We start from the raw sequence: 25549 nt of genomic DNA, 5'->3' as shown, positions 1-25549 counted from the left end.
GTGATATGATAATCTCTCATTAAAATAAAAAGAGATTCCTTAAAATAAAGTAGCAAACCTTAATATTATCATATGGTTAAACTTCACAAACGTTGTCAAGAACAAAAATTGATAAAATTTTTTATGATTAAATAAGAGATTTAGAGTTGAATTTCTACTTATACTAAAAATTGATTAGTGTTTTGGTCTGATGACAAATAGTACATTCACAAAAATTTCTCTACAAAACAAAAAGAACGCCAATAATTATAGAAAGAATCTTGTATTTTTGTAAAATTGACCAAAAATATAAATCCAAATTTAATTGGCCGTTGTTTGATTTAAATTGTGTTGGTCAAACATCATGAAAAGAATTTCAAGTTCCTACCAATTATCTAGTAATTTAAAAAATAACTTAAGAAATTTTTTTGATCACATCATATCATATACTGTAGAATAAAAATTGATTCTAAAAAATGAGAACAAGCGGCTAAACTTTCATTAATTATTAAATAAATTTATTTATTTTTTATTAATTCTTAGGATAGTTTAATTGAACTAAAAAAATCTAACTTATGTTTCAAGAAATTAAAAATTTTCAATTCCAACTAAAATTTAATTTAACTTTTTAATTTTTTTCTTAAAGATAGTTTAATGTAAGTAAAGTTCTATCATTTGGGTTCCAAGAAATTTATAATTCTATTCTAATGAATGCTCTATTATAAATTTTCAAGAAATTTAAAATTAGATTTAATATATATATATATATATATTTAATTATTTTAATCATCTATAATAATTTAATATTTTAATATAAACAATTTTTGTGTCAAATAGCTCATGTATGATGAATTTATTACAATAATAAATAAATTATTATAGTTTCAACTTTCAAGTGGCTCATTAATTATTATGAAAGTTTAGATAATATTTACAAAATATTTTTCCTTTTAAATGAAATTTTGAATTAATTAGCCCAAGCATCACGCAAACGTGTTACTAGAATTTTTTTTATAAAAGAATATTATTTGTACTTTATAATAAAATTTGACTCTTAAAAATCATGGTTATCCTACCTAATTGACATGTGTATTGTTTTTAATAAAATTTTTGCATTTAACTTATTTAATACATATCTTCCAAAAAAAAAAAACTTATTTAATACATATCGGCCTATTTTTTTTAATAGTTCGTATCAACTTTTTAGTAATAGTTTTTAATTATTGTTTAATTGCTTACTTATTTTGTAATTATCAACATTTTTAATCGTTTTTATCACTTCTTAATAATAGTTTTCTTACTTTATTATTTATACATGAACTTTTCTTTTTTATTTTTTGAGAGAACTTTTCTTTTTTAGAAACAGAACCATATAAACTTTTTTTTAAAAGAATCAACAGCAGCAAACTTTTTTTTTTTAATCAACAGAATATTTTATCAATAATCACACTAACAAATCTAAATTTAAATTTCAAAATTTGAAATTTGAAATTTGATCTTGTTAGTGTGATTGTTGATCCCATACATAACATGACCAATTAATCTAGCGTGGGGCACATTCTGGAGAAGATCCAACAGGAACAGGTTATGGCAGAAGATTCTCCTCTTCCGGTTTTGGAGCCTCTTATTTTGATTTTTGATTCACTCTCTTGATTAAAGATATTTATGATTCCTATGATTTCTCTATAAAAAAAAAAAAAAAAATTCATTATTTGAAAATTTAAACCACCACAAATTCTTAACAGACTTACGGTACCGTTTTTAATATGTGATTTCCTTTGCCAAAACAAATTCTACCGTCTATCTCTTTCCTCTATTGTTTTTTTTTTTAGAAACACTTTCCTTGATTGTTATTCTTTCTTTCATTCTTATATAAACAAATCTTTTAGGAGTAATAGGAGAGATATAAATTATTTTACAAAAATAAAAAAAATACAAACGTTTAATATGATAAATTAAAAAGTGATATTAATGGTGGGTCTAGATAAAAATCAGTAAAAAGTTGACCACAACATCAGTTTGTAAAAATAATTTGTGTCTGTAGCATCAAATCTAAAATGAGAAAGCAAGTTTATCAATACAAATATTAAGAATTCTAGAAAATGTTTTTATATATATAATAATAAATAATTATTGTATAAAAAATAAAAAAATAATTACATTGTATTTTTTTTAGGGAAAAAGACAACAATTAATTATACAAGGGTATAATAATAAAATAAAACATCCAACAAAAAAATTAATTAATTAATTAATACATATTATATATTCTCTTACTTTTTCTTCTCAAAGTAAAGGAAATTTACATCAATTTTTCATTTTCTCACTTTTTTGGTCCATATATTTATCAAATCAATAATTATTTTATGTATCCGACAACTTCGTCATTTCTCTGACATTATGTCAATTACACACGACAACTACCAAACACATACCAATAAAATTTCTTGAGATATCACATACCATAAAATTTGGTATCTTTAATTTGAATGCTCCAATCCAACCTTTCTATTTTCCCCCTTCTTTTTCCACATTTTCGGTCCTTTTTCTTTTTAGCCGTATCTAACAATGGGGAGCTTTAGACTTACTATCGGGTCTTAGCAGCGAATATTGTCTTGTTCTGAAATGTGTTTTTGTCTGGAGCCTGGCTCAGATGCAAACTTGAATGATATTTTTTTGCGAGCTTTCATATATAGAAGTTGGACTCGAGAAGAGCCAATTTTGTGATGAATAAATGTGTTTGCTTAATAGGTATTTTAGGTATTGATGTATTGTTTATTGATATGTTTTTGAAGGGTTGATACTAGCTAGGTCTAACTAAATGTCTTCTCTTTCTTTTGTTGTTGTTGTTGAGAAGAACTAAATTTGTTGTGTTAAAAGTTAGGGATACTAAATTAAGCTACTTGAAGACAGCTAAATATTATAGTTTAACTGAAGGATCCACATGTTTCATAAATCCATTTAGGTTATAAAAACTAGTCTCATCACACGCGTTTCGCACGTGCAATAAGGCTTTTTTTTTTAGGAAAAAAAAATCTGTGTTTTTATTTTATATATATAATTTTTATTTTGCAAATCTAATTTATAAGTGGATAAAGAAATTTGAAAATTAACAGGAAAGTGGTCATATTTTTTAGACAATATTTTGGGGATTCTAGGCTTTTGCCCTTATTTTTTTTTAAATCTAGCAATATATCCTTGTTTTGAAACTATTTAGGTCCATGTCCCAGTTTCGAAACTCGATTTTCTCAAATCGAGTTTCAATGTAAAACTCGATTGGTTTAAAATCGAATTATGCCAAATGAAACTTAAAAAAATAAAAATAAAAAATCTGTGGAACTCGAGTTCATGGAACTTGAGTTCCATTTTTTTTTTTTTTAAGTTTGATCGCCTATACTTGATTTTCTACAAATTGAGTTTTACATTGAAACTCGATTTTGAGAAAATCGAGTATCGAAACAGGGACCCAGACCTAAATAGTTTCAAAACTGGGACATATTGCTAGATTTTTTAAAAAAATAAGGGCAAAAGCCTAGAATTCCCCAATATTTTAGTAGAAGTTAGAGTTGTATTTTTACTGGATTGTCTTTTAGTTTTATCTCTACTTAAATATAGGGGGGTAGAGGCATTTTTGAACTAAAAAAAAATGAGGAATCCAAATAAAGGAAGCTCCTTAAATAATAGTATATATACAAAAATTTTCGTGGAACTTCCTCTATGCACATAACAAAATCTGGCACATGCATTGCATACTTACTCAGATTATGAGTAACCTTATTAGCTTCTCTCTTAGAGCATTCACACCCGGTTTCTAAAATATATCTCATTTTACTATCTTAAAAACTACTATATCTATTATACCATATCATTTTAAAACATACTCAACATCTCATCTTTTATTTTTATATTCAACGTATTAAAATAATATATCTACACAATAAAATATTTTTTCTCTCTCTCTCATTTTTCTCTTTCTCTGTCTCTTAACCACTCATCACGACCTAAAACCCAGACCCAAAATCCTCAGCACAGAAACTCATCACAAACCCCAAACAAACCCCCAGCACAGAAACTCAACCCAACCATCATCAACACAACCACCTCCCAATTTAAGCACAATTTAAACTTACAATTTAGAATATAAAATCTTTGATTCTTGATATTTTGTTCTTTATGTACTCATGTATTTCTGAAACAGACTATGGCACACGCCCATAAGAAAACTGAACTTGCACTTAGAGAACTTTTATAAACTAAAGAATAAAGATTCATTAAAGCCTCACAGGGTTGCCAAACAAGAATAGTCTAAATGAAGATGACATCCAAACTTTTCTAAAAATTAGAAAGAATACAGTTCAACAGTATACATCATATTTGAGATTCGCTTGGCATTTGACTCATTACAGAAGGCCAATCACAACACCACCCCGATCCATCATCAACAACACAACCACCACCCACCGATCCACCACCATTGCACCACCCCGATCTGCCACATCAAACCATTAGGCGCACAAAGGCTTGATTCAAGGAAAGAGAGAATAAAAAAAAAAGAAAAAGGGAAGAGATATCAAAGAGAGACAAAGAGGGAAGAGATCTGCCCAAACCACTAGACCCACGCTGCCGCAACCATCTGCCCACGCTGCCACAACCACTTGCCCACGCCACCAGACCATGCCACTGCACCACCTAACCCACGCCGTATGATTTGAGATACATTAATGCATGGGCACCGATCCACACAGAGAGTGACAAGAGAGAGGGAGGGATTGAATGAGAGAGAGAATTAGAACTGGGGAAAAAAAGAGGCATAGGGAGAGAGAGAGCACAAATGGTGATCGGAGAGAGAGAGAGAGAGAGAGGAGTTGAAAGACAAAAGTCAGAGAAAACAAAAGGCGAAAAAGGGAAAAAAATATAAATATTTTGGTTTACAATTGTGCTACAATGCCATCATACATTTAGGATGGCACTGTAGCATAATTGCAAGTTTTTTTGCAATGGTAAGACTTTGCAAGACCGGGTAATGGGCTATTTTTGTGCCTTGATACTTAAATATACCAAAATATGGCATATAGAAGACCCAATGCAAATGCTCTTAGTATTCTTAAAAAAAAGTATAAAAGTAATGTAATTGAGTAAAAGGCCTACAACGGAGTCTTACATCAAATTTTCACTACCATTGATCAAAGCTTTCATCAGCACTTAAGAGTCCCCCTACATGGCAGCTTGATTGGTCCCTATCTCTAAAGCAAAATAAAGTGCCTTAGAGTGGCTAGGCTTCAATTTCCTCTAGGCAGTAAGCTTGTGGAAGTTGTTGCAAGAGAGATGCAATCAACAAGCATTGGTTATTTCGAACAACCACTCCATTCCTGGATTTAGGTGCATATGAGAAAATGGCTCTATCAAAATTGATTTTAAACAAATCATTTGGTGGATGCCTCTAGTGAATATGAGGGTGAGGAAGACAAGGCTTCAAAGGAGGTTGTATTGCTTGAAACTCCTCGTATTGGTCTTTAGACACCTAGGCAATTATATGGGGATTGAAATTGGGTTGGTGTAACCATCAATGTTTTAAATTCTGTTATGTTCTAGTTGGAATATTCCATTATGGTCCTTAATCTAGTGCACATAACCCCTTGTTCTATTTCAATCTAAATTATGGGTTGTTTCGGACTATTCTGGTGTATCAGACAAATTCTGATTATTCCAATCTCTAAATTCCGACCTATTCCAAAATGTGTTGATTTTTTAAAAAACTTTGAAGCCCAAAGTCATCATTTGACTCATGTTATTCCCATATCATATTTTAAATCTTGTTTTGGATAATTAATATAATGAAATATGAAGTTATAAATATATAAACTATATACATGTGTGTGTATATATATTCGGTGTGTAATCCCGAAACGATGCACTGAAACATATTGGTACTGGAATATTCTATTCAAATTGTCAATTCGGAACGGTCTCCAAAATGGAATTCAAAACCTTGGTAACCATAGTTATAAAAACCGTACCTGAGGTTGACCCAGCTAAAGAATTGGTTCACTAGTTCAACCTGTGGTTCATTAGTTGAATTATAGGTTTATTAATTAATTAAATATTATATTTTATAATTATAAAAACCAACTAAAATAAAATAAAAATATGCCATTTAGTTAAATTAATAAATTATAACAATAAAAAATTACATCACATGACATAAATTTAGAGAATATAAAAATAAATAAACACATCATTTGCATAAATCATCCAATAAGCAAGTTATATAGTCCAAAAGTCTTGAAACAACATATCTCATAGAAATTCAAAATAAATTTTTAGCTTAATCATTAAATCTTAGAGCATAACAAAATTATTCAAATCTCTAAATAAAATTGATGATTAAAATCAATCAGGCGTTACCAATGTGATAGTGGTTGCTTATGTTCAATGCAAACCAATCAGTATTTTGATTTTTATTTTTTTTTCTATGGGTTAAAATGATTAACTGGTGCAATCCATCGGTTTACCCAGTTTGATAATGGATTATTGCATATTCGGTATTTTACACCAAACAATTCTGAATAATGCTTTGGTTCATGGTTTTCACTGTTTAACAGGTAGTTTGGTATTGTTAAAGCCTTGACTTTGAACATATTGACATCTGGTTATGACATGAATGAAGGAAGTAAGCCTTTTGCTCTTATTTACCGTATCTATTATAGATTGCTTGATTCTCAATTGAGTCCTTGTGCTAGAGGAAGAGATCCTGCTGGTAAAACCAAATTAATTCATTGCTCCACCCTTGATGCTAAGATTTAAGTCCCCAAAATGATTCAATGGCAAGATGTTACTCTTCCCAAAGAATGGATTTTGGAACAGGAATCTCCACCTATTAAACATGTTTTTGATGAATTAGATCTTACTCATATCCAACAATATCTTGATGGCACCGTTAAAATAAGTTTTGGTGAAAACAAACCCTTAAGGATCAACGAAGGAAGACATTCCTTTGCTAGATTTGAAAGTATTGTCAAAAGAGATCGTGATCTTGATGAGTTTTTAGAAAAGAATTTTGAAAAGCCCACTAATTTGAAGCTAAAAGAAGTTTCAAGTTGTAACTCCCAAGTTAGAGCTGCTTTTTATTCTACTAAAGCTGAACCTTCCTCTAATATTAGCAGAGATGCTAATGAAGAAGAAGAGGATGAAAAATCTGTTTCTCCTACTGGATCTGATTTTCCACCTATTGAAACCCCTGTTTTTCAAAGTCAATTAAGAGTTTTGAACAAACCCTTTGAAATTGATATGGTTTCTTTGTTTAATGAATTTATTTTTGCCAAAAACATAAATAAAATAAAGTATTACCAAAGTACTTTTGCTTAGTCTAAGAAGGATCGAGTTAAGAGGAAATGGGAAGAAAAAATGAACCAATTGCAAAAACACATCCTGTTTTTTGATTTCCTTGAAAACTATTATGTTTCAAAAGATGAGGTTTCAAAACATCATTTGAGCATAATAAAGAAATCAAATTTTGTTAAGGAAGACAAAACCATCGTTAGGTCTAATCATCCACCTTTTGAAACTGTTTTGATAACTTGCCAAAATATTGAAGTAAAAGCCTTCCCTTTCAAAATTGCTGATGATAAAACCCCTATTTCTGCCATTATTGAACAGAACAATTTTGCTAATGAATCCTTGCATATTATTGGCCAAGGAATGAATCCTTGCATACTGTTGACTGCATATAGATGTCATTAATATCATCTGAATCAGCAGGATCGGGAATAGTGGTTGTAACAAGTGTTTTGAAATATTTAAACCAAAGATCAAGAGATCTGGTCATAGCCTTGCTTTCAAAAATACAAGATTGTAATTCTGTCGTCAAGTTGGCAACAGTACTTCTTAGCAAAGATTAGGTCTTAAGACTCAATCTAGCATAATCAGTACCCATTATAGTCTTTTTATCCCTTGAATGGATTTCCTCTTTGCCAAAGAGTTGACTAGTAAGGGTTTTATCTATAATATTTGGATTATTAGGGTGGCTCCTATGAGCCTCATTTTTTGAAACAAGGTTAACAAGGTGGCTTGTATAGTCCTCATTTTGAGTAGTAAGGTCAGCAATGTGGCTTGTGTAGACTTCATTTTGAGCAATAAGGTTAACAAGATGGATTTCAAGTGCTTGAATGGTTTTTTTTGGAAAAGAGTGGCGATTTAAAGTAAAAGCAGCTTGGAGGTTGTCAAGGATGAATTTAATGGAGTCTGGTAATTCACTGTAAACTCCATTGTGGAATTGCAATGTTCTAGACAAAACTTCCTGCAAAGCAATTACCATGTCACCACTGGAATATATCACCTCTGCCGGGACAAATTCCTGAAGGGATATTGCACTACTAGGTTTTACCCTAGAATATGCGCCTTCATGCATTACAAAAAATTGTCCTGTTAGGAGCCTTTTGTCTTGAGGATAGCCCTGTGCAAGTCTTTTCCCCTTGTTACTCTTCTCTGTCGAAGAAATCATTATATTCCACCTACTGGTGGTATAGATAGTTTTAATCCACTTATTAGTGGAATTTATACCAGCAATATACGTTTCATCAATATAGGTCTCTTCTTGCCAAGAAACGTATATTAGAACAAATGGTAATTATAAACATCTTAGTATTATGAGCATTACTTGTAACAACATTTGTGAAGTATATATATATAATTTTTATTGGTTTTAAATGTACCTGTGCATATGTACGGAGTTACACGCTAGTTTATTTTAAACATTAAAAAAGGATTACTTAATTCTATTCTATTCATTTTTTTCCATTACCTTTCCCTTGCTTAAATACATTTCATTCTATTCCATTCTTTTATAATCATTTTTTTTTTCATTCCTTTCCATTCTTTTATAAACTTTCAAACGAAGGCTAAGACTTGATATGCTACTTAACTAATATGTTTGCTTTTGGGCCACATAACGAAGTTGAAAGTAAAATGACCTAAGCAGCAAAAAATCCTAATAAATGTTAATATAGGTTTTTTGTTTTGTTTTGAAATAGTGATTGTAGAGTTGAATTAAGGTGCTATTTTTTATTTATTTATTTAGAATACTAAATATTTTAACACACACACACACACACAAGGTGCTAATTCATTCCATTGAAGTGCTTATAGAGAATAGTTATGTTTGACATTTTATTATCATATTTATGTTTAAAACATATATTTAAACATTTACTCAACTATAAACCATTCTGGATTTTTGGATGATAGGGATGGATGAAAATCCTGATGCATTTGAAGTATAAACCTAGTTTAGGATGATAGGAATGGTATAAAATCCTTAGGAGTAAGAAGAACAAAGTTGTGATTGAAGGCACATATGCCAAAAATAGAAGAATTTGGTTTGACTCCTTTTTTGAAACAGGTGAAATATAATTTTAGCAGCGCGGTACTACTTAGCCCTTCGAAACATCGAAAAAGGACTCTAACTAAGAATCGATTTTAGGGGAAATTATGAGAAGACTCTAATGCTCCAAAAGCTATAAAATTTTGAGAGAGAGCCCCAAGAAAGATGACCATTTACTTTCCATTTAGATTGATCCATTATCTTCCCATTTATAGTAGTAGAGAGAAACCAATGGCTTCAAAGGTTAAAAAAAGCTCCAACAATGAGAATAATAAATGGTGGAAAGATTCTAAAGATCAACATAATGAGTGCTCCTAAATTGGGACTCAATTCTTTAAATTCCCCAATAGTAATTAAAAAGGCTTGATCAAGCGTCAAGTGTTCCTTTGTCCAAATAGATTTGATAAAAATGTGGTGCACCAGTAATTGTTATGATATTCTAAAAATTCAAGATTTGGCGCCTACTTCCCCCTAATTACTTAATAAACCTAGGCCAGCCATGTTGAGGGTGTGTTCACTTCTGGATACAATTTTTTGATTTCTTCAAGGATTTCTTTTTATTTTTTTACCATTTTGCAGTAAGAGAGGAGTAAGACAATGGGTAAGCGAACTCAAAACAAAAACATTAAAACATTTTGATTAATAAACAATAGTATCAGAGCCCGATAAACATTTTATCACCTGAATAGAGATGCCAAGCCACAAGTGCTTTCTATTCAATTTTTTTATAGGGAATTTATTAAATTTGTTTGAAAAATAGTGCCTACTCAATTTCATTTAAAACTTCATTTTTATATAAAATTTGGTCATTATCAAATTTAATAAATGATGCTTTCTCACAATGGCATTATGGAAGGATCATGGACACACTAAATAAAGGTCATCTCTTTCCGCTAGCCATCTTGTGGTCGCGCATTGTGGTGCATATAGTTATTATTGTAATATTTGTTATGGTTATGTTTAAATATAAACATATGATTTAATGCAAATTAATTTTTCTCATCTCCAATGCTTATAATTTTATATTAAAAAAATTGAACCATTCCAAACCACCATTTCAAATATTAAAAGAAGAAAATCCTAAGTAAAGAGATTTCTTTCACCATACCACAATTTATAACTATGCACTAGAGCCACCAGTGATCTATTTTATAAATTTTCACCTAGAAAAAGAAAAAAAGAAAAATGTTTTGGTAACTTATTGAAAAAATATCATGATACATCAATTAGCACCGCTAGGACAAGTCATACTTTCATTTGCACTAGAAATGTTCATCTATGAAAGTTCAACTTTATCTCCAACTAATCATTTCTCATCTCACCTTTGAAAACTTGTCCTTAGCAGTATAATTTCTGGAAATGTCTAATTGATAGATTCATTCTCACCTTTGCTAACTCCTTCTTTAGCAAAAGGATTTCCTGAGCTGTATGTTGCTCCATTTCATTCAATTTTTGCCCACATAATTGTTGATCAATATGAGAGCTCAACTCTACCTTCTACTCATTAATATTATTTTTTCAACAAAATCAGAACCTCTAGAATTGATCAAAAAAAGATTCCATGCCATTAGTAAGTGGTACAACTCCTCCAATTCATGTCCATTCAAAATAGAAAGTCATTTTTCTCCTATAAATTCACAAGCATATAGCAGCACAAATTTTGACATAATAACCTATCTTCTTCATTTGGCTCTTAGTGAGATTGTATACAATGAAGAAAGCAACCACAAAAAGAAAAATAAAATATAAGACTCAAATTCAATTAATCTCATTTATTGAGCTATCAAATAGAAATTATAGTTGCAAATTTTCTTAGAATCTCACATTTGTAACCAAAAAGCTCAAGATTGAGAAGATAAACCACAATTCAAAAGATTTAACATAAGTTAGAAGTCAGATAGCCTAAAATCTCAGATATTAAAACTTTCAAAAGACAAAAAAAGTCAAATAATTAAAGTCAAAATTTATTAAAACTAAGTAAAAAAGAAAAATGCATGACTAAAAGATAGAGAAAAATATGAGATATGTTTAGGGAATACACGTTGATACCTAGAAAGATATTTAGAGCAACTCACCAATTTTTTCATGTATTTATCTAGAATTACCCATTAATATAAAATATTCCCTAAATCGTAACCAAGTACGGTAAAAAAGTTGACTTTTTTACCCGGCCGTCTGATCAAGTTGAATTTTGGTTTGTTTTTTAGGTCATATTTTTCCCTTTGAAACAATAGTTCAAGGGCCAAAATCGAAGCTAAAATGGATGAGATATCAACAAAAAACCAAAACCCTAATTAAAATTCACTTTTTTTAGGTTAAACAAGCTGTTTTTGGACCAACTTTGCATAAAAATATATATCGATTGGGTAGGAATGGAAGCAATCCGACCAAACCAGCTTGAAGTATCATGTCTTGGGTGCCTCTCACAAAAAGGGCTTGATGATATCTGCCACAAATTGGAAGGGAATAAATTTTTTAAGGAAAAACATCACATAATTTCTTGCATTTCATCACCTCCCTTCCTGATGCGATATCTTGACGACCGTAGCTCCAAATTTCACAAGGTAAGAAACTATGGAAACTAAACATCCAAAGCTTTTCAAGGATATAAAGTTTGAAGAAAACGGAGCTTGGAAAGACCTTCAAACAGTTGCATGAAAATTGGACTAGAAATTGGAAAAATGATATAGCCAAACTAAGTGTAAAAGTGGGAGGCTATGTAATGGTCTCCATTTTTTGTAAAATATATGAAGTTTTTGGGGGAAAAAAAGAAAAGAAAAATAGAGAGAAAAATCTGAAAAAACCCTAGAAAGTTTTGAAAAAATTTCTCTCTCCTCTTTTTAGGAAATCCATCACAAAAAATTAAGCCCCTCTCATCTTTATTGTAATCTTTGTGGGTAAGGTGTAAGGATGGGGTAGCAATTTCTTAATAACTACACCTATCCCATCCTTCTCTATTTCCTCCTATGTAAACATCATTCATCTCATATTTATGAAATTCAAATTAGTTGCTTGTTGTCTCTTTACTTTATTGCTTTAAATTCCTAACATTTTGTTGTTGTGATTGTGTATATCTATCTCTCATTTCCTTTATGCTCATATTATTGGTTGTTGATTTTGATATTATTGTTAAGTTTCTAGATGGGTATTGAACCATAACTTAGACCTAATGTGAGAAGTACCTTAGGGGGAAGAAATCTCATATCTTCTATGCATCTAGGAACTCTAGCATTTTGTTCATCTATATATCTTGTGTAATGTTACCAATTTATTTAATGTTGTCCCCCCATCCCTTTTACTTTATTGTCACAAACATCATAAATTCATTTCTTGAATCAAGACAATTAAATAGATTAATTAACACCTTTCAACTACAACTCATAAAATTTGGAATTAAAATTAAAAGAACTTGAAATTTGTGTTGATGCTATCTTTGAAGGGTTTGGTTAATGGACAATTTTAGGAATATTTTAATACTACTTTTATCAGAAATATAAGAAACTATATACAAAAATAAGTAAATAAATAAAACAGCTACCTTTCTCATTTCTCATAAAAAATTTCTAAAAATATTTACTAAACCAATTTCCTTAGAACATCCATTAAATTTTTCTTTTTTTTGAAAGCTATATATGTTTTGTAGAGATCAAAATCCAATTAAAAACCAGTAAACTATCGTAAAACCATACCATAAACCTCTCCATCACAACTAAACCTAAAAAACAAAGATGAAAAAACAAGAACCAAGAAAAAAGAAAAACATACCCAGAAATCTCTTAACAAAGTAGTAAGTGCACAATTGCGCCTGGACCTAAAATCACACGTGGGCTCAGGCCCAATGAGCCTTAAACAATGAAATTTGTAGAGTGTGGGCTCGCAATCTAGTTTAATGATATTCGAAGCTTGATGAACAGGCTAGCATGTTACAGTATTTGCAAACAACGGACGAATAAGGCAAATGAACCTCCTCGGACGTAAGCCGAGGACAATTTATGTATTATTTCTCTTTGTTTTCTTTTAAAGGTTACAGTTCTTAGTGTTTGTTTTGCCACCCTTTTTCTGTACTCTCTTCCCTCCTTAAATACTTCTTCTTCTTCCCTCTTTATTCACGTGTAACGCAAATCACCCTATTAGACACCTGTCCCATCCACCACCCTCTGGAAGTCTTCAAATGATAGCAAGAAGGCTGACTTCTACTATTCAGGGGTCACTTCCCCATTAATGCGGCCAGGGAGGTAGGTGCAGGGTCTTTAATGTGGAGGTAGCAGCCTTTTTCTAAGATATTTCTTTCACTCCCTGGTGTCTAAAGGGTATTTAGACCCCCCTCTTAACCAACAGTTCGTCCAGGACACTGCCTTGATCTTTTTGGCGAATTCCAGGGTCTTCGCGGGTCTGTCCGAGGAGAGATTCGTTCTCGGACGAATCCTCGTACTCTCGACCTATGAGCCGACCTGCAGCTCTAGAGGCCTTTAGTCTAAAATGAACTAGCGTCCATCAATAAAGCCCAATGGCCAAATACTTAATTAGGTCCTTTTATTCCCCACAAAAGTAGTAAAAGAACTCTAACTAGATATTGATTAGAAAGATTTTTAATAAATTAACTCATTGATGCCCTTGAAAGCCCAAGCATACTCCTTGTGAAGCTTCTTTCCTCATGGCACTAGTAATCACTCTCAAATTCATGAAACTCTTTCATTTTACTTTTACCTTCTCCTCTTAGACCTTTTCCTCTTGTTTTGCCTTGGATCAATCATATCATTATCACTGTTAACGTGTATAGTGTTGTGGGCTTTAGGCCCAATTAGATTACTTGTATAGTACACATTCTTGTACTACACTCTTCCTTGCACTGCATTTATATGCCTCCTATATAAAGACACTTATGTATATTCTTTCACGAGAAATATAATACAATTATTCAGTATTTCTAACATGGTATCAGAGTCATTTCTCTAATTTTCTTGTGTTTTACAGTCTTGTTTTTATTGGTATTTTTCGTTGCCTTAACTTCTCCGGTCAGTAAACCTTTCTTTTTGGTGTCCTCTCCAGACTGCTCCGTTGCTGTCAGAGGTCCTCAAGGTTGAATCTTCACCTCCAGAAGCTCGCTCTCCACCACAAAGATCATTGCCCTCATTGGATCTTCACTTCGAACCTCCGATCAGAACACAAGACATATCACCGTGTAGATCGTCACCCGATCTACTCATCCTCGCCAGAATCGTCGACATAGGACACTCCACGCACTCCCACGTGCTGGTTGAAAATCGGCGAGATCCATTCACGTGCTACACGCGCCCTCACATGCCAGAAGAAGCTCGACGCATCTAGATCACGTGCTACACGTGCCACATGCGCACAGGGAATCTCGCTGACGCCATCACTTGACACGTTAGCCTTAGCTACTCATCTGCTGACGTCAACCGTAGCTGATTGCTAACGTCATCCTGCCTACGTCATCATTGACTTTTGCCATAGTTGACCGTTAACTATTTGACAGTTGACCGTGACTTTTGGGTTTGACCGTTGACCATTGACTTTTTGGTCAAGTTTGACTTTTTGCAGTCCAGGTGCTCCTTACCTAGTTTTTCGCGTAGATTTCATTTTTGTAGTCCATTTTTGCATATTTTACTTTTAAATGAAGAATAAGGACAAGTCTTTTTCTTGTTGCAATAATCATCGCCAACAATCTAGCAAACGTTTTTGCAATTTTTGCAAATGTTTTGGCCACAATATTGAGACTTGCTATCATTACAACAAATCAACTGTTTCAATTTCTACTGCTACTGTTGCTAACACTGAGAGTGTCCAACCAATGGCCCCCGTCTTTGCACAGTCTCAATTTTCTGGATCCACTTTCACCATTTCCAAAGATGACCTAATAAACATTATCACTAATGTCATTCGTATGGTTGGTAATGCATCTTATTCCTCTTCTCTCTCAGCCTTATCTGGTATGTCTTCTACCTCTTAGCTTATGAATTTTGCTTGTTGTAATCACATGACACCTCACTCGTTCTTATTTTCTGATCTTAAACCTGCACCACACTCTCTTAATATTTGCACAACAAATAGTTCCACAATGTCTGGTCATAATATTGGTTCTATTTCGACCTCCAACCTCTCGGTTCCTAGGGGTCTTTAATGTTCCCAACCTTTCTTTCAATTTATTTTTTGTGGGACAATTATCTGAGTTGGGTTATCACATTATATTTGATTATTCTGGGTGTATTGTGCAGGATCCGAGGACGGGACAGGAGCTTGGGACCGATCCCAGAGTTAGGCATATGTTTCCTATGGACAACCTTCGTCTTCCACTTGTTGCTCCTGTTTCTGTTGCTGTAGTTGCTGCAGTTTTTTCTGTTCCTTCTCTTGCACTTTAGTATGCTCGACTTGGTCACGCATTTTCCTCTCGGGTACAACAATTTCTAAAGGTTTGTTAGGTTCAGTGTCTACAGAAAATTTTAATTGTGTTTCATGTCAGTTTGGAAAACAACTAGCTTTGCCTTTCAATACTAGTGAATGAATATCTACTGATATCTTTAATCTTATTCATTCTGGTGTTTGGGGGCCTTCTTCTGTCTCTAGTATTGGTGAATCTCGATATTTTGTTTTCTTTGTTGATGATTACTCTCGTTATAGCTGAATTTTTTTAATATGAAACATCGTTCTGAATTATTGCAAGTATATTGTAATTCTGCAAAAATGGTTGAAACTCAGTTTTCCAAATGCATCAAATTTTTTGATTTGATAATGTTCTTGAATACACTCAATATGCTTTCCAAGCCATTTTACATTGCTATGGCACTGTTCATCAACTAACTTGTCCAGGTACCTCTCAGCAAAATGGTAGAGTCGAACGAAAATTTCGTCATATTCTTGACACTGTTCGTGCTCTCCTTCTCTCTGCCAAAGTTCCTGCTCATTTTTGGGGTGAAGCTGCACTTCATGCTGTTCATGCTATTAATTGCATTTCCAGTCCTATCATCCAAAATCAAACTCCATATGAGTACCTTTTTGGGTCACCTCCAGACTATGATCACCTTTGCTTCTTCGGTTTTGCTTGTTTCGTTCTTTTTTAGCCACATGAGCACAAAAAACTTGAGCCTCGGTCAAGGCTTTGTTTTTTTCTTAGCTATGACGAAACTCAAAAGGGGTATCAGTGTTATGATCCTGTTTCTCATCGTCTTCGTATCTCTCACAATGTTGTCTTTTGGAAACATCGCCTCTTTGTCGAGCTCTCTCACTTCCGTGCCTCCCCAACTTCCTCCTCTGTCTTAGATCTTTTTCCATATGAGGCACATATTCCTTCTATAGCTGCTCCTAATCCTCCTGTAGTTGCTCTTGATTCTCCTATAGACTTTTCTGTTAAACCACCAGATATCATTAATCCCTTTCCTAGTTCACCCTTTAATGAATAGGTGGAAGATGAACAGGTTAAAGACGAGCTACCTAACCCCAACCCTGAGCTTCAGTCCCTTGCTCTTGCTCCGTTTGAAGATCTTGCACAAGACATTCCACCTCGTCACTCAACTCAAGTAAGATCGATTCCTGCACATTTACTTGACTAGCATTGTTACACTGCCCTTGCTATACTGCATGAGCCTCACACCTATTGTGAGGCTTCCACTGACCCTTTATAGCAGATTGCAATGAAGGAGGAACTTGATGGATTATCCAAAAACCATACTTGGGATTTGGTGACACTCCTCGTTGGGAAATCTGTGGTTGGTTGTAAGTGGATCTACAAGATTAAGTCTCGCTTTGATGGGTCCATTGAGCGCTACAAAGTTCGTCTTGTAGCAAAATGTTTTAAAGAGGAGTATGAGATTGATTATGAAGAGACCTTTGTTCCGGTTGCTCGTATCTCATCTGTTCATGCCCTCTTAGCTGTTGCTGTTGCCAATAAATAGGACATTTTTCAGATGGATGTCAAAAATGCATTTCTTAATGGGGATTTAAGTGAAGAAGTTTATATGCAACCTTCTCTTGCTCTCTCTGTTGAATCAAACAAGGTTTTTCACCTTCGACGTGCACTTTATGGCCTTAAACAAGCTCCACAAGCTTGGTTTGCCAAATTCAGCTCTACCATCTTTTGCTTGGGTTACATGGCCAGTCATTATGATTTTGCTTTATTTCTTCGTTACACTAACAAAGACACTATTTTACTTTTCTTGTATGTGGATGATATGATAATAACTGGTGATGACCTCGGTGGCATTTAAGAACTCTAAGATTTTCTCAGTCACCAGTTTGAAATGAAAGATCTTGGACATCTCAGCTACTTTTTGGGTCTTGAAATCACTCATTTTACAGATGGACTTTATATTACTCAAGTCAAGTATGCCTCTACACTCTTGTCTTAAACTGGACTCACTAATAGTAAGACTATTGACACTCCAGTTGAGCTTAATGCGTATCTGATTCCCTCAGGGGGGAAACCATTGTCTAATCCCTCTCTTTATAGACGCTTGGTTGGCATCCTAGTTTATCTCACTGTCACTCGCCCAGACATTTCCTATGCTGTTCACCAGGTGAGCCAGTATCTGTCTGTTTAACGATCGACTCACTATGCTGCTATTTTGCGCATTCTTCGATACCTAAAGGACACTCTCTTCCATGGTCTTTTCTACTCCACTCAGTCTCCTTTTATTTTTCGTGCATTTTCTAATGTTGATTGGATAGGAGATCCCACTGATCACAGGTCCACTACAAATTATTGCTTTCTTCTTGGTTCTTCTCTGATTTCTTGGCGAAGCAAGAGACAAACTCATGTGGCCCACTCCAGTACTGAAGCAGAGTATCGTGCCCTTGCTGATACCACATTTGAGCTCCTTTGGTTATGATAGCTTCTCAAAGACTTAGGTGTGTCTACAACCTCTGCTACTCCTCTTTATTGTGACAACCAAAGTGCCATTCATATTGCTCACAATGATGTCTTCCATGAATGGACTAAACTTATCAAGATTGATTGTCATTTTATCCGTTATTATCTTGTCCATGGTGCTCTTAAGCTGATCTCAGTCTCTACTAAAGATCAATTTGCAGATATCTTCACCAAGTCACATCCTAAGGGACGCTTTTATACTTTGGTTGACAATTTTAAGTTGGTCTCACATCTACCTTGAGTTTGAGGGGGGCTGTTAATGTGTAGTGTTGTGCGCTTTAAGCCTAACTAAATTACTTATATAGCACACATTCTTGTATTACATTCTTACTTGTATTGCACTCATATGCCTCTTATATAAATGCACCCACGTATATTTTCACGAGAAATACAATACAATTATTCGGTATTTCTAACAATCACCATCAAGCAAAAGAAGACTCCCAATAGAAGTTACTGACGACGCAAACATTGCAGGCAAATTCTGAATCTTAACCGATTTACCTCTTTTCTTTTCTACGTCGTACCAAATAAATTTCACACAGCCAAAATGAATGCCCTGAAACAGAATTTTCTTGCCATTCCTAGAAAATATTAGAGGCTCGATAGACCAAAAAGCCTCTGGCATTGTACCTTTCTCAATTTTATAAACCTTAGTCCAAGAACTCTCAACCCCATATTCCTTCATCAACCAAACTTCATAATACATATCTTTAGCATTTTGAACATGCACAACAAAACAAAGGCATCCTCCCAACACTCCCAAACTTGTATTTGATATTTATCATCATTCTTTGGCTGAACCGGTGTTTTATAAACCCGCATTTTCTCATTGACAATATCAAAAGCAAGAATGGACTGCAATTGTAACTCCGGTTTTGGATATCCACCACTTGGAACAATTAACCAATACTCAGCTCCATTCAAGGAGGTGGTCAGAATTTGAGATAGCATGACCGGCAGCTTGTTTGGCAAATGCTTTTCAACATCTTTCCATCGTTCATCAACTTTTTTCTATGCTTGTGATTTAAGACTATAAATCTTTACTTCAGTCTCCATATATCTGCTACCAACAAATTCCACAATCCTCACCACCTTATAGTCATCTTTATGCGGATCGTGTCCGAATGCAAACATACTAAACAATAATCACCATTCCCGAAACTAGAAGACTTCTGTATGGGTTCCCTCGGAAATTTCTTGTACTTCTTAATCAGTGGATTCCATGTTGCAATAGTCTTAGAGTCAAGAATGCAAACCAAGCCGTCGCAATAACCCACGATGTTGGTCATCTTTCTTGGACGAACTAGCGGCAGGTAAATTTCCACGGCCTTACCGAAACGATTATTGCGGTGGTAAGGGAAGGATATGTGATTTTGGTACCAATAACTGCCGGCAGTTTTGGGGTAGCAATAACTGCGGGCATTTTCGGTGACGCTTACGGTCGATCTCTGTCGCTGTAGATGGAGTTCTTGAGGTGGATGTTGATGAAACACACAGAAAACGCATGAGTGACTTGACGCGTAGCCTAGATAGTATTTCGGTAATTAACTCGAACGATATATATGAGTTCACGGTAGAAACAGTGGCGGTGTCCATTAGAGACTGGATTTTTTAAGCTGTAAAAAGAAGGTTAAGGATTGTATTTATACTGTTATTTCTTTAAACCAACCAAGTTACTCAGAATTGAATAGATGTTTAGGTCGACCGGTCTTCATCTACCATTAGAACTTTGAAAGTTTAATATAACTAAATCACAATTTTTTTGGTTTTTTTAAAAGGAAAAAAATACTTTTGGCAGTTTCACAATTTTACACATCATTTTATAAAATTATTTAATAATTATTTGCACCATATGTGAAGTTGTGAAACAGAGAGTTGCAAAACCAAAGAGAGTTGTAAACCAGTACGTCAATCTAAACTAGAGTTTGCAAGAAAATTAGTGTAATTTTCGGTCAATTTTATTCTCCTCTACTTTACCTCACATTCATCCTCTAATCCAAACAAGCCAAGTTGAGGCCAGGTTGAGGTATGTGCTGATAAGTGGAAATACGTTTTTGTTTTAAAAAATTCTGTTTTGCGAATAGGCAGTTGTTTGATAAATTTCATTGACTTCTAAAGCTTGGTACTTCTTTATATATCAACAAGTTGAAGGAAGATTCTAATACCAATTAAAATACGCATTCTTTCTAAAAAAAAAGAAAAGAATTACGCATGATATCTTTTTTATAAACAAATCAGCCACAAAATAATATACTATATCATGAGGCCCACCATATTTTTTCACCCCGTTGCAATATAATTATGAGGACGAAAAAAAACTTGATTGGGATTCTTATATTAATGTTTTGGACTTGACTATGTGTTTTTAAATTCAACTAAAAAATAATAACTAGCTTTGTATGATTCCCAAGTACACAAACACAAGCAGATTACCATAAATAATGGGGTAGAGGAGTTTAACAAGGTTTTGGGCATATGGAGGAGTGTGTCTCACAGGTTAGTCTAGTGCATCTCATAGGTTAGTGACTAGTAAATTATAAAAGATAAAAGAATGGGAAAAATGTCCATATAACTCCTAAACTTTTAATTACTGGCCAAAACACCCCTTGAACTATTATATTAGCCAATTTACTTCTTAAACTATACCTATCTGTCAAATCAATACTTTAGTTAATCTAACGTTAAAACACTAACTGAATAAACGCATGAGATACACGTGTTCCCCACTTCCTCACAAAACAAAGTCAATAACACGATAGAGAGGAGAGACCTCTGACCAGCAGAAAGGAGAGAGAGAGAGAGAGGCGGTAGAATTAGAGCCACCACAGAGCTTCCTCCACTGTCTTGCCGCCTTTGTCCCGGCAATGCCTTGGTGGTTCAGTCGCACCGTTTAAGAACCCAGCACCAGGTGTTTATTATTATTTTTTTTCATTCTTTCCTTGAGTTTAAATCCACAAAGAAACTCTTTTTCTTTTTTAATATCCATGTGCAAATTTCTATAGTAGAAATTCTTGTTTTGGTTTTATTCTTGGGCTGGTTTAATTCTTGTTTGTTCGATTTTTTGAGGTTCTACAGAGCTGTTGCTTTTGACTATGCCATAGGGCTATTTGATTAAATGCCTGTGTGAGATATGGCTACTGCATTATCTTAGACTTAGAGGATATGGTGGCTGTTTCCTCACACTTAGTATTGGCTAGAATAATTGTTTTAGATTATTTAGTGTCAATTTGCAGATCATAAGACAAATGCATTATTTTAAGAACTCAAGTCCAAGTTGTTAAAGTTAGATTCCACCTTCGGGATCATTGAGTGTTGCTTTTGAATATGCCATAGAACTGTTTGACATTGGTAGGAGGTCATATTAGTAGCTGTGGTCTGTTTATCAGTAGTTGTCTATTAGAATAATAGATAAATTGGCACTTGAACTTGTGGTTTTTACATATAGCAGTGATGTACATCTCTTGCAAGGTGAAGTTTTTTTTTTTTGAAGCCTCTTGCAAGGTGAAGTTCAGTAGTTTTATTTATGTATGTTTATGCATGTATTATTTCTGATGGATATAAGGTCTGGTGCTTTTTAGCTTGCATGCCCACTCTATTGTTGAGATGTTTGAGCAGGAGATGAAATTGTTGTCTTTCACTTGTGATGTTGTTGATATTAATGAATCGCCTTACCATAAGATAATACTAGAGTGCTTCATTTCTTTTCAAACATATTTTCTTTTCTTTTCTTAATCTTTATATGCAGAAATATTTGATGCAATTGTGGGTCACAGTCCTGTGTATGAGAGGGATGAGGCCATGGGATGAAGAGAAAAGGAAAACACAATTTAGAGTGCAATTTAGCGAGCTTGCTGATAGGTGATTTTTTAGCACGGTGTATATATTGTTTGATGAGTTGGCAATCTAGTTGCTAATCATTTGACTCTTTATTGGCCATTTGCAATGAATTATATTCTTCATACTGTTTTATTTAAATAAGTAGACTGGTAAAAATCACTAGCTTTAAGGGAATAGTTTAGATTATGAATGAGGAGTTTAGTGTATTTTTTCCCTATTTCTATATTGTTCTTTTTTTCCCAGCTCTTTCTATTAATCTTCTTGTTAATTTTGTACTGCAGCCATGAATAAATGTCTACTTTTACTCCCTGCAAATGCACCTTTTATGCCAAATGTACCACCCTCAAAATTGTTTGCATCCAATGCTTCGGCCGCTCTAGCAAAGCCCTTATCTACCTCTGGGAGTAGAACACTTCAGCTCAGTTCATCTTGTGCAAAATGTTCAAGCTACATTGTCAGTGATTCCGATGCTGCACATCCTACATTATCTGATATGATGGATCTCCTGTAGCAGATTCTGCCTTGCTTACATCAGATTCTACATTACCTAAATTGTATTGAACAAGATATTAAAGAGATTAAGGAGCACTAGGAGTTAGGAGTCGATAATTTAGTAATGTACTTATGTTCTTTGTGAACTTGCTAGTTTTTGTACCTTGTGAACTTTGATGCTTAGTTAAAAGTTTGTTTTTGTACTTAAAACATACTGTATTTTATACTCCTTGCTTCTTGTATGTTCTGAATATTGTAAATATACGTATCAATTTCTTTCAAACTTTTCTTTTTTTCTTGCTTTGCTCTTAAAATTAGGAAGAATTTAATATTCTTTTGCCCAACTACCACTTTTATATACTTTCACGTAACTTTTAGGTGACCATGTTATTATTGACGTGTAATCATGCAAGTAGAGCAATTTTATGAATGATTGAATGGTCGTAGGCTATGTAACTTAATTATTTCTTTTCATGGTGTAGGAATAAAAATATTGGGGTGTCCTTCAGAGAAAAAGCATTCAAGTTTTTTTTTAAGCAAAGAACGATAGAAAACCTTTATTAGACGGTAAACGAAAGATACAAGTAAAGCTAGATAAGAACTAGCACTAAGGGGAACATCAACTAAACATTCACACTAAAACCACCCACACTAAAGCACCAGTCCTCTCTATATTCTTTGCACTACCATTAAACGCTAATATTCCTCCAACAATCCATTAGCACTTTCAAAAATAAACTTCAGGTGAACCTGGACCTACACAAAATGGAACCTAAATAAACTTCGGGTGAACCTAGACCTGCACAAAATAATGCATCTGTCTTATGATTTGCAAATTGACACTAAATAATCTAAAACAATTATTCGTGTGAGGAAATAGCCACCATATCCCCTAAGTCTAAGATAATGCAATAGCCATATCTCACATAGGCATTTAATCAAACAGTTCTATGGCATACTAAAAAGCAACAGCTCTATAGAACCTCAAAAAATCAAACAAACAAGAATTAAACCAACCCAAGAATAAAACCAAACCAAGAATTTCTACTATAGAAATTCGCACATGGATATTAAAAAAGAAAAAGAGTTTCTTTGTGGATTTAAACTCAGGGAAAGAATGAAAGGAAAAAAAAAATACCAGGTGCTGGGTTCTTGAATAGTGCGGCTAAACCACCAAGGCACTGCCGGAACAAGTACAGCAAGACGGTGGAGGGAAGCTCTACGGTGGCTCTGATTCTACCGCCTCTCTCTCTCTCTTTTCTGTCGGTCAGAGGTCTCTCCTCTCTATTGTGTTATTGAATTTATTTTTTGAAGAAGTGGGTAACATGTGCATCTCACATGCTTATTCTGTTAATGTTTTTAACGATAGACTAACTGAAGTACTGATTTAACAGGTATGTATAGTTTAAGAAGTAAATTGACTGATATAATAATTTAGGAGTGTTTTGGCAAGTGGTTGAAAGTTTAGGAGGTGTGTGGGCATTTTTCCCTAAAAGAATAATAAAATTCCAAACATTACCATGATGACATGAACTTCCTTTGATATGCCAATAATAATAGAATCCCATCTTTGTATAGAATTTTCGCCCCTTCAATTCAATGCCTTGAAGCTAGTAAGGACACTGGACGGTTTTTTCGTTGCTAATATCTACCTTTTTGTTTAGTTTCTCGTATATCATTTTTTGATAGCCATTAAATAGTGTTTCGATATAAAATGAACACTATTTGAATTTTTGCCTTAGAAATATTTAAATCTCTCTAAGGCAAAAATTCAAATAGTATTTATTTTATTCCGAAACATTATTTTTGTTCACATATGAGTTTGAATATAGATATCCACCCTTTAGGCAAAAATACAATCTTACATAAAAATTATGTCTCAAAAACACGATTTTAGTTCTACATATTAGTTCAATATTAGACATCCAAATCTTAGCTTTAACACAAAAATTCAATAGTATTCATTTTATACTGAAATGATGTCTTAGAAATAGTATTTCAGTTCACATATGAGTTTGGATATTAGACATCCACATTTAAGGGTGTGTTTGTTTGGAGGTGAAATAGAATAAATAGAAAACTTTGGAGAGAAAATGAGAAGAAAAACCTTTTTGAAGTGTGTTTGGTTGGTGAAGAGGATAGAAAATAAATGGTGGGGTTTGGGTGTTTTCTTCCTGGGTCCACCAAAAAGTTTAATCTCCAAAATGGAGAGAAAACTAAAGGGAGAAATAAGGATTGCTTAATAAACAAAAATGCTCATGTGAACTTGCTCATGGGCAATTCGTCCAATTCTTTTCTTCTTCTTCTTTGTGTGTGTGTGCGCGCGCGCTTTCACATTGCCTTTTCCTTTTTTTTTCCTGGACATTGCCTTTCTTTTTTTCTTTTTTTATTTCCTAGGTTGTGGGTGTGATAGTTGTTTTGTTTTGTTTTTTTTTTTTTTTGAACTAGACATTATTTTTTTCTAATAAATTGGGTGATTGCTTTTTTTTTTGGTTGTTGGTTTTTTGTCACTATTTTTTTGTTTTAATTAGCCGTCATTTTTTTAACAAGAGTGTATGAGTGTACAGACTCACTTTTTTCATCTCTCAATTTTTCCACTCTCAAGCAAATAAAAAAAAAAGAAAAATTAAAATCTTTTCTATCCTCCCACTTTTTCATCATTCCATTTTTTCACCCTCCAACCATATGAACCCTCAGACAAAAATATAATCTCATTCATATAATGTAGAAATCATGTCTTAAAAAAGAGTTTGGATATCTCTAAGGATAAAATTCATTGATTTCATGTTATAAATAAATCATGTCTTGGAAACATTATTTCAGTTCTACATATCATTTTGGATATTTGACATTTGAACCTTTAAAGGTTTTGATATCTTTAATGTAGGAGTAGTTTCTTCAAATAGTATTCATATTATACACAAATTGTGTCTTAAAAACATTATTTTGGTTCTACTAATTAGTTTGGATATCAG

The 25549-nt window shown here is 33.4% G+C and overlaps 1 protein-coding gene and 1 long non-coding RNA gene across 2 annotated transcripts; one reads left to right on the top strand and one right to left on the bottom strand.

The window, feature by feature from the left end:
- Nucleotides 1–18654: 18654 nt before the first annotated feature.
- Nucleotides 18655–19668, bottom strand: LOC142635647 (uncharacterized). Its single transcript, XM_075809779.1, has 3 exons — nucleotides 19579–19668; nucleotides 19011–19256; nucleotides 18655–18924 (listed from the first exon to the last, which is right to left on the bottom strand). Exons 1-3 carry the CDS (start codon nucleotides 19666–19668, stop codon nucleotides 18655–18657), a joined length of 606 nt encoding a protein of 201 aa, XP_075665894.1.
- Nucleotides 19669–20958: 1290 nt separating this feature from the next.
- Nucleotides 20959–22857, top strand: LOC142637152 (uncharacterized). The gene is made up of 2 exons (XR_012844565.1): nucleotides 20959–21153; nucleotides 22364–22857. It is a non-coding gene; the product is annotated as an uncharacterized LOC142637152 (long non-coding RNA).
- The last annotated feature ends 2692 nt before the right edge of the window (nucleotides 22858–25549 follow it).

Source organism: Castanea sativa, chromosome 5, assembly GCF_040712315.1.
Source record: "Castanea sativa cultivar Marrone di Chiusa Pesio chromosome 5, ASM4071231v1".
NCBI classification, from domain to species: Eukaryota; Viridiplantae; Streptophyta; class Magnoliopsida; order Fagales; family Fagaceae; genus Castanea; species Castanea sativa.
This window is presented reverse-complemented; position numbering and strand designations above follow the sequence as displayed.

Coding starts and splice junctions, on each gene's coding strand:
- LOC142635647 (XM_075809779.1), bottom strand. CDS start 19,668: ATGCCCGCAGTTATTGCTACCCCAAAACTGCCGGCAGTTATTGGTACC. Junction 19,257..19,578: donor CCACCGCAATAATCGTTTCG/GTAAGGCCGTGG, acceptor TCACAAGCATAG/AAAAAAGTTGATGAACGATG. Junction 18,925..19,010: donor ATGATAAATATCAAATACAA/GTTTGGGAGTGT, acceptor TGGTTGATGAAG/GAATATGGGGTTGAGAGTTC.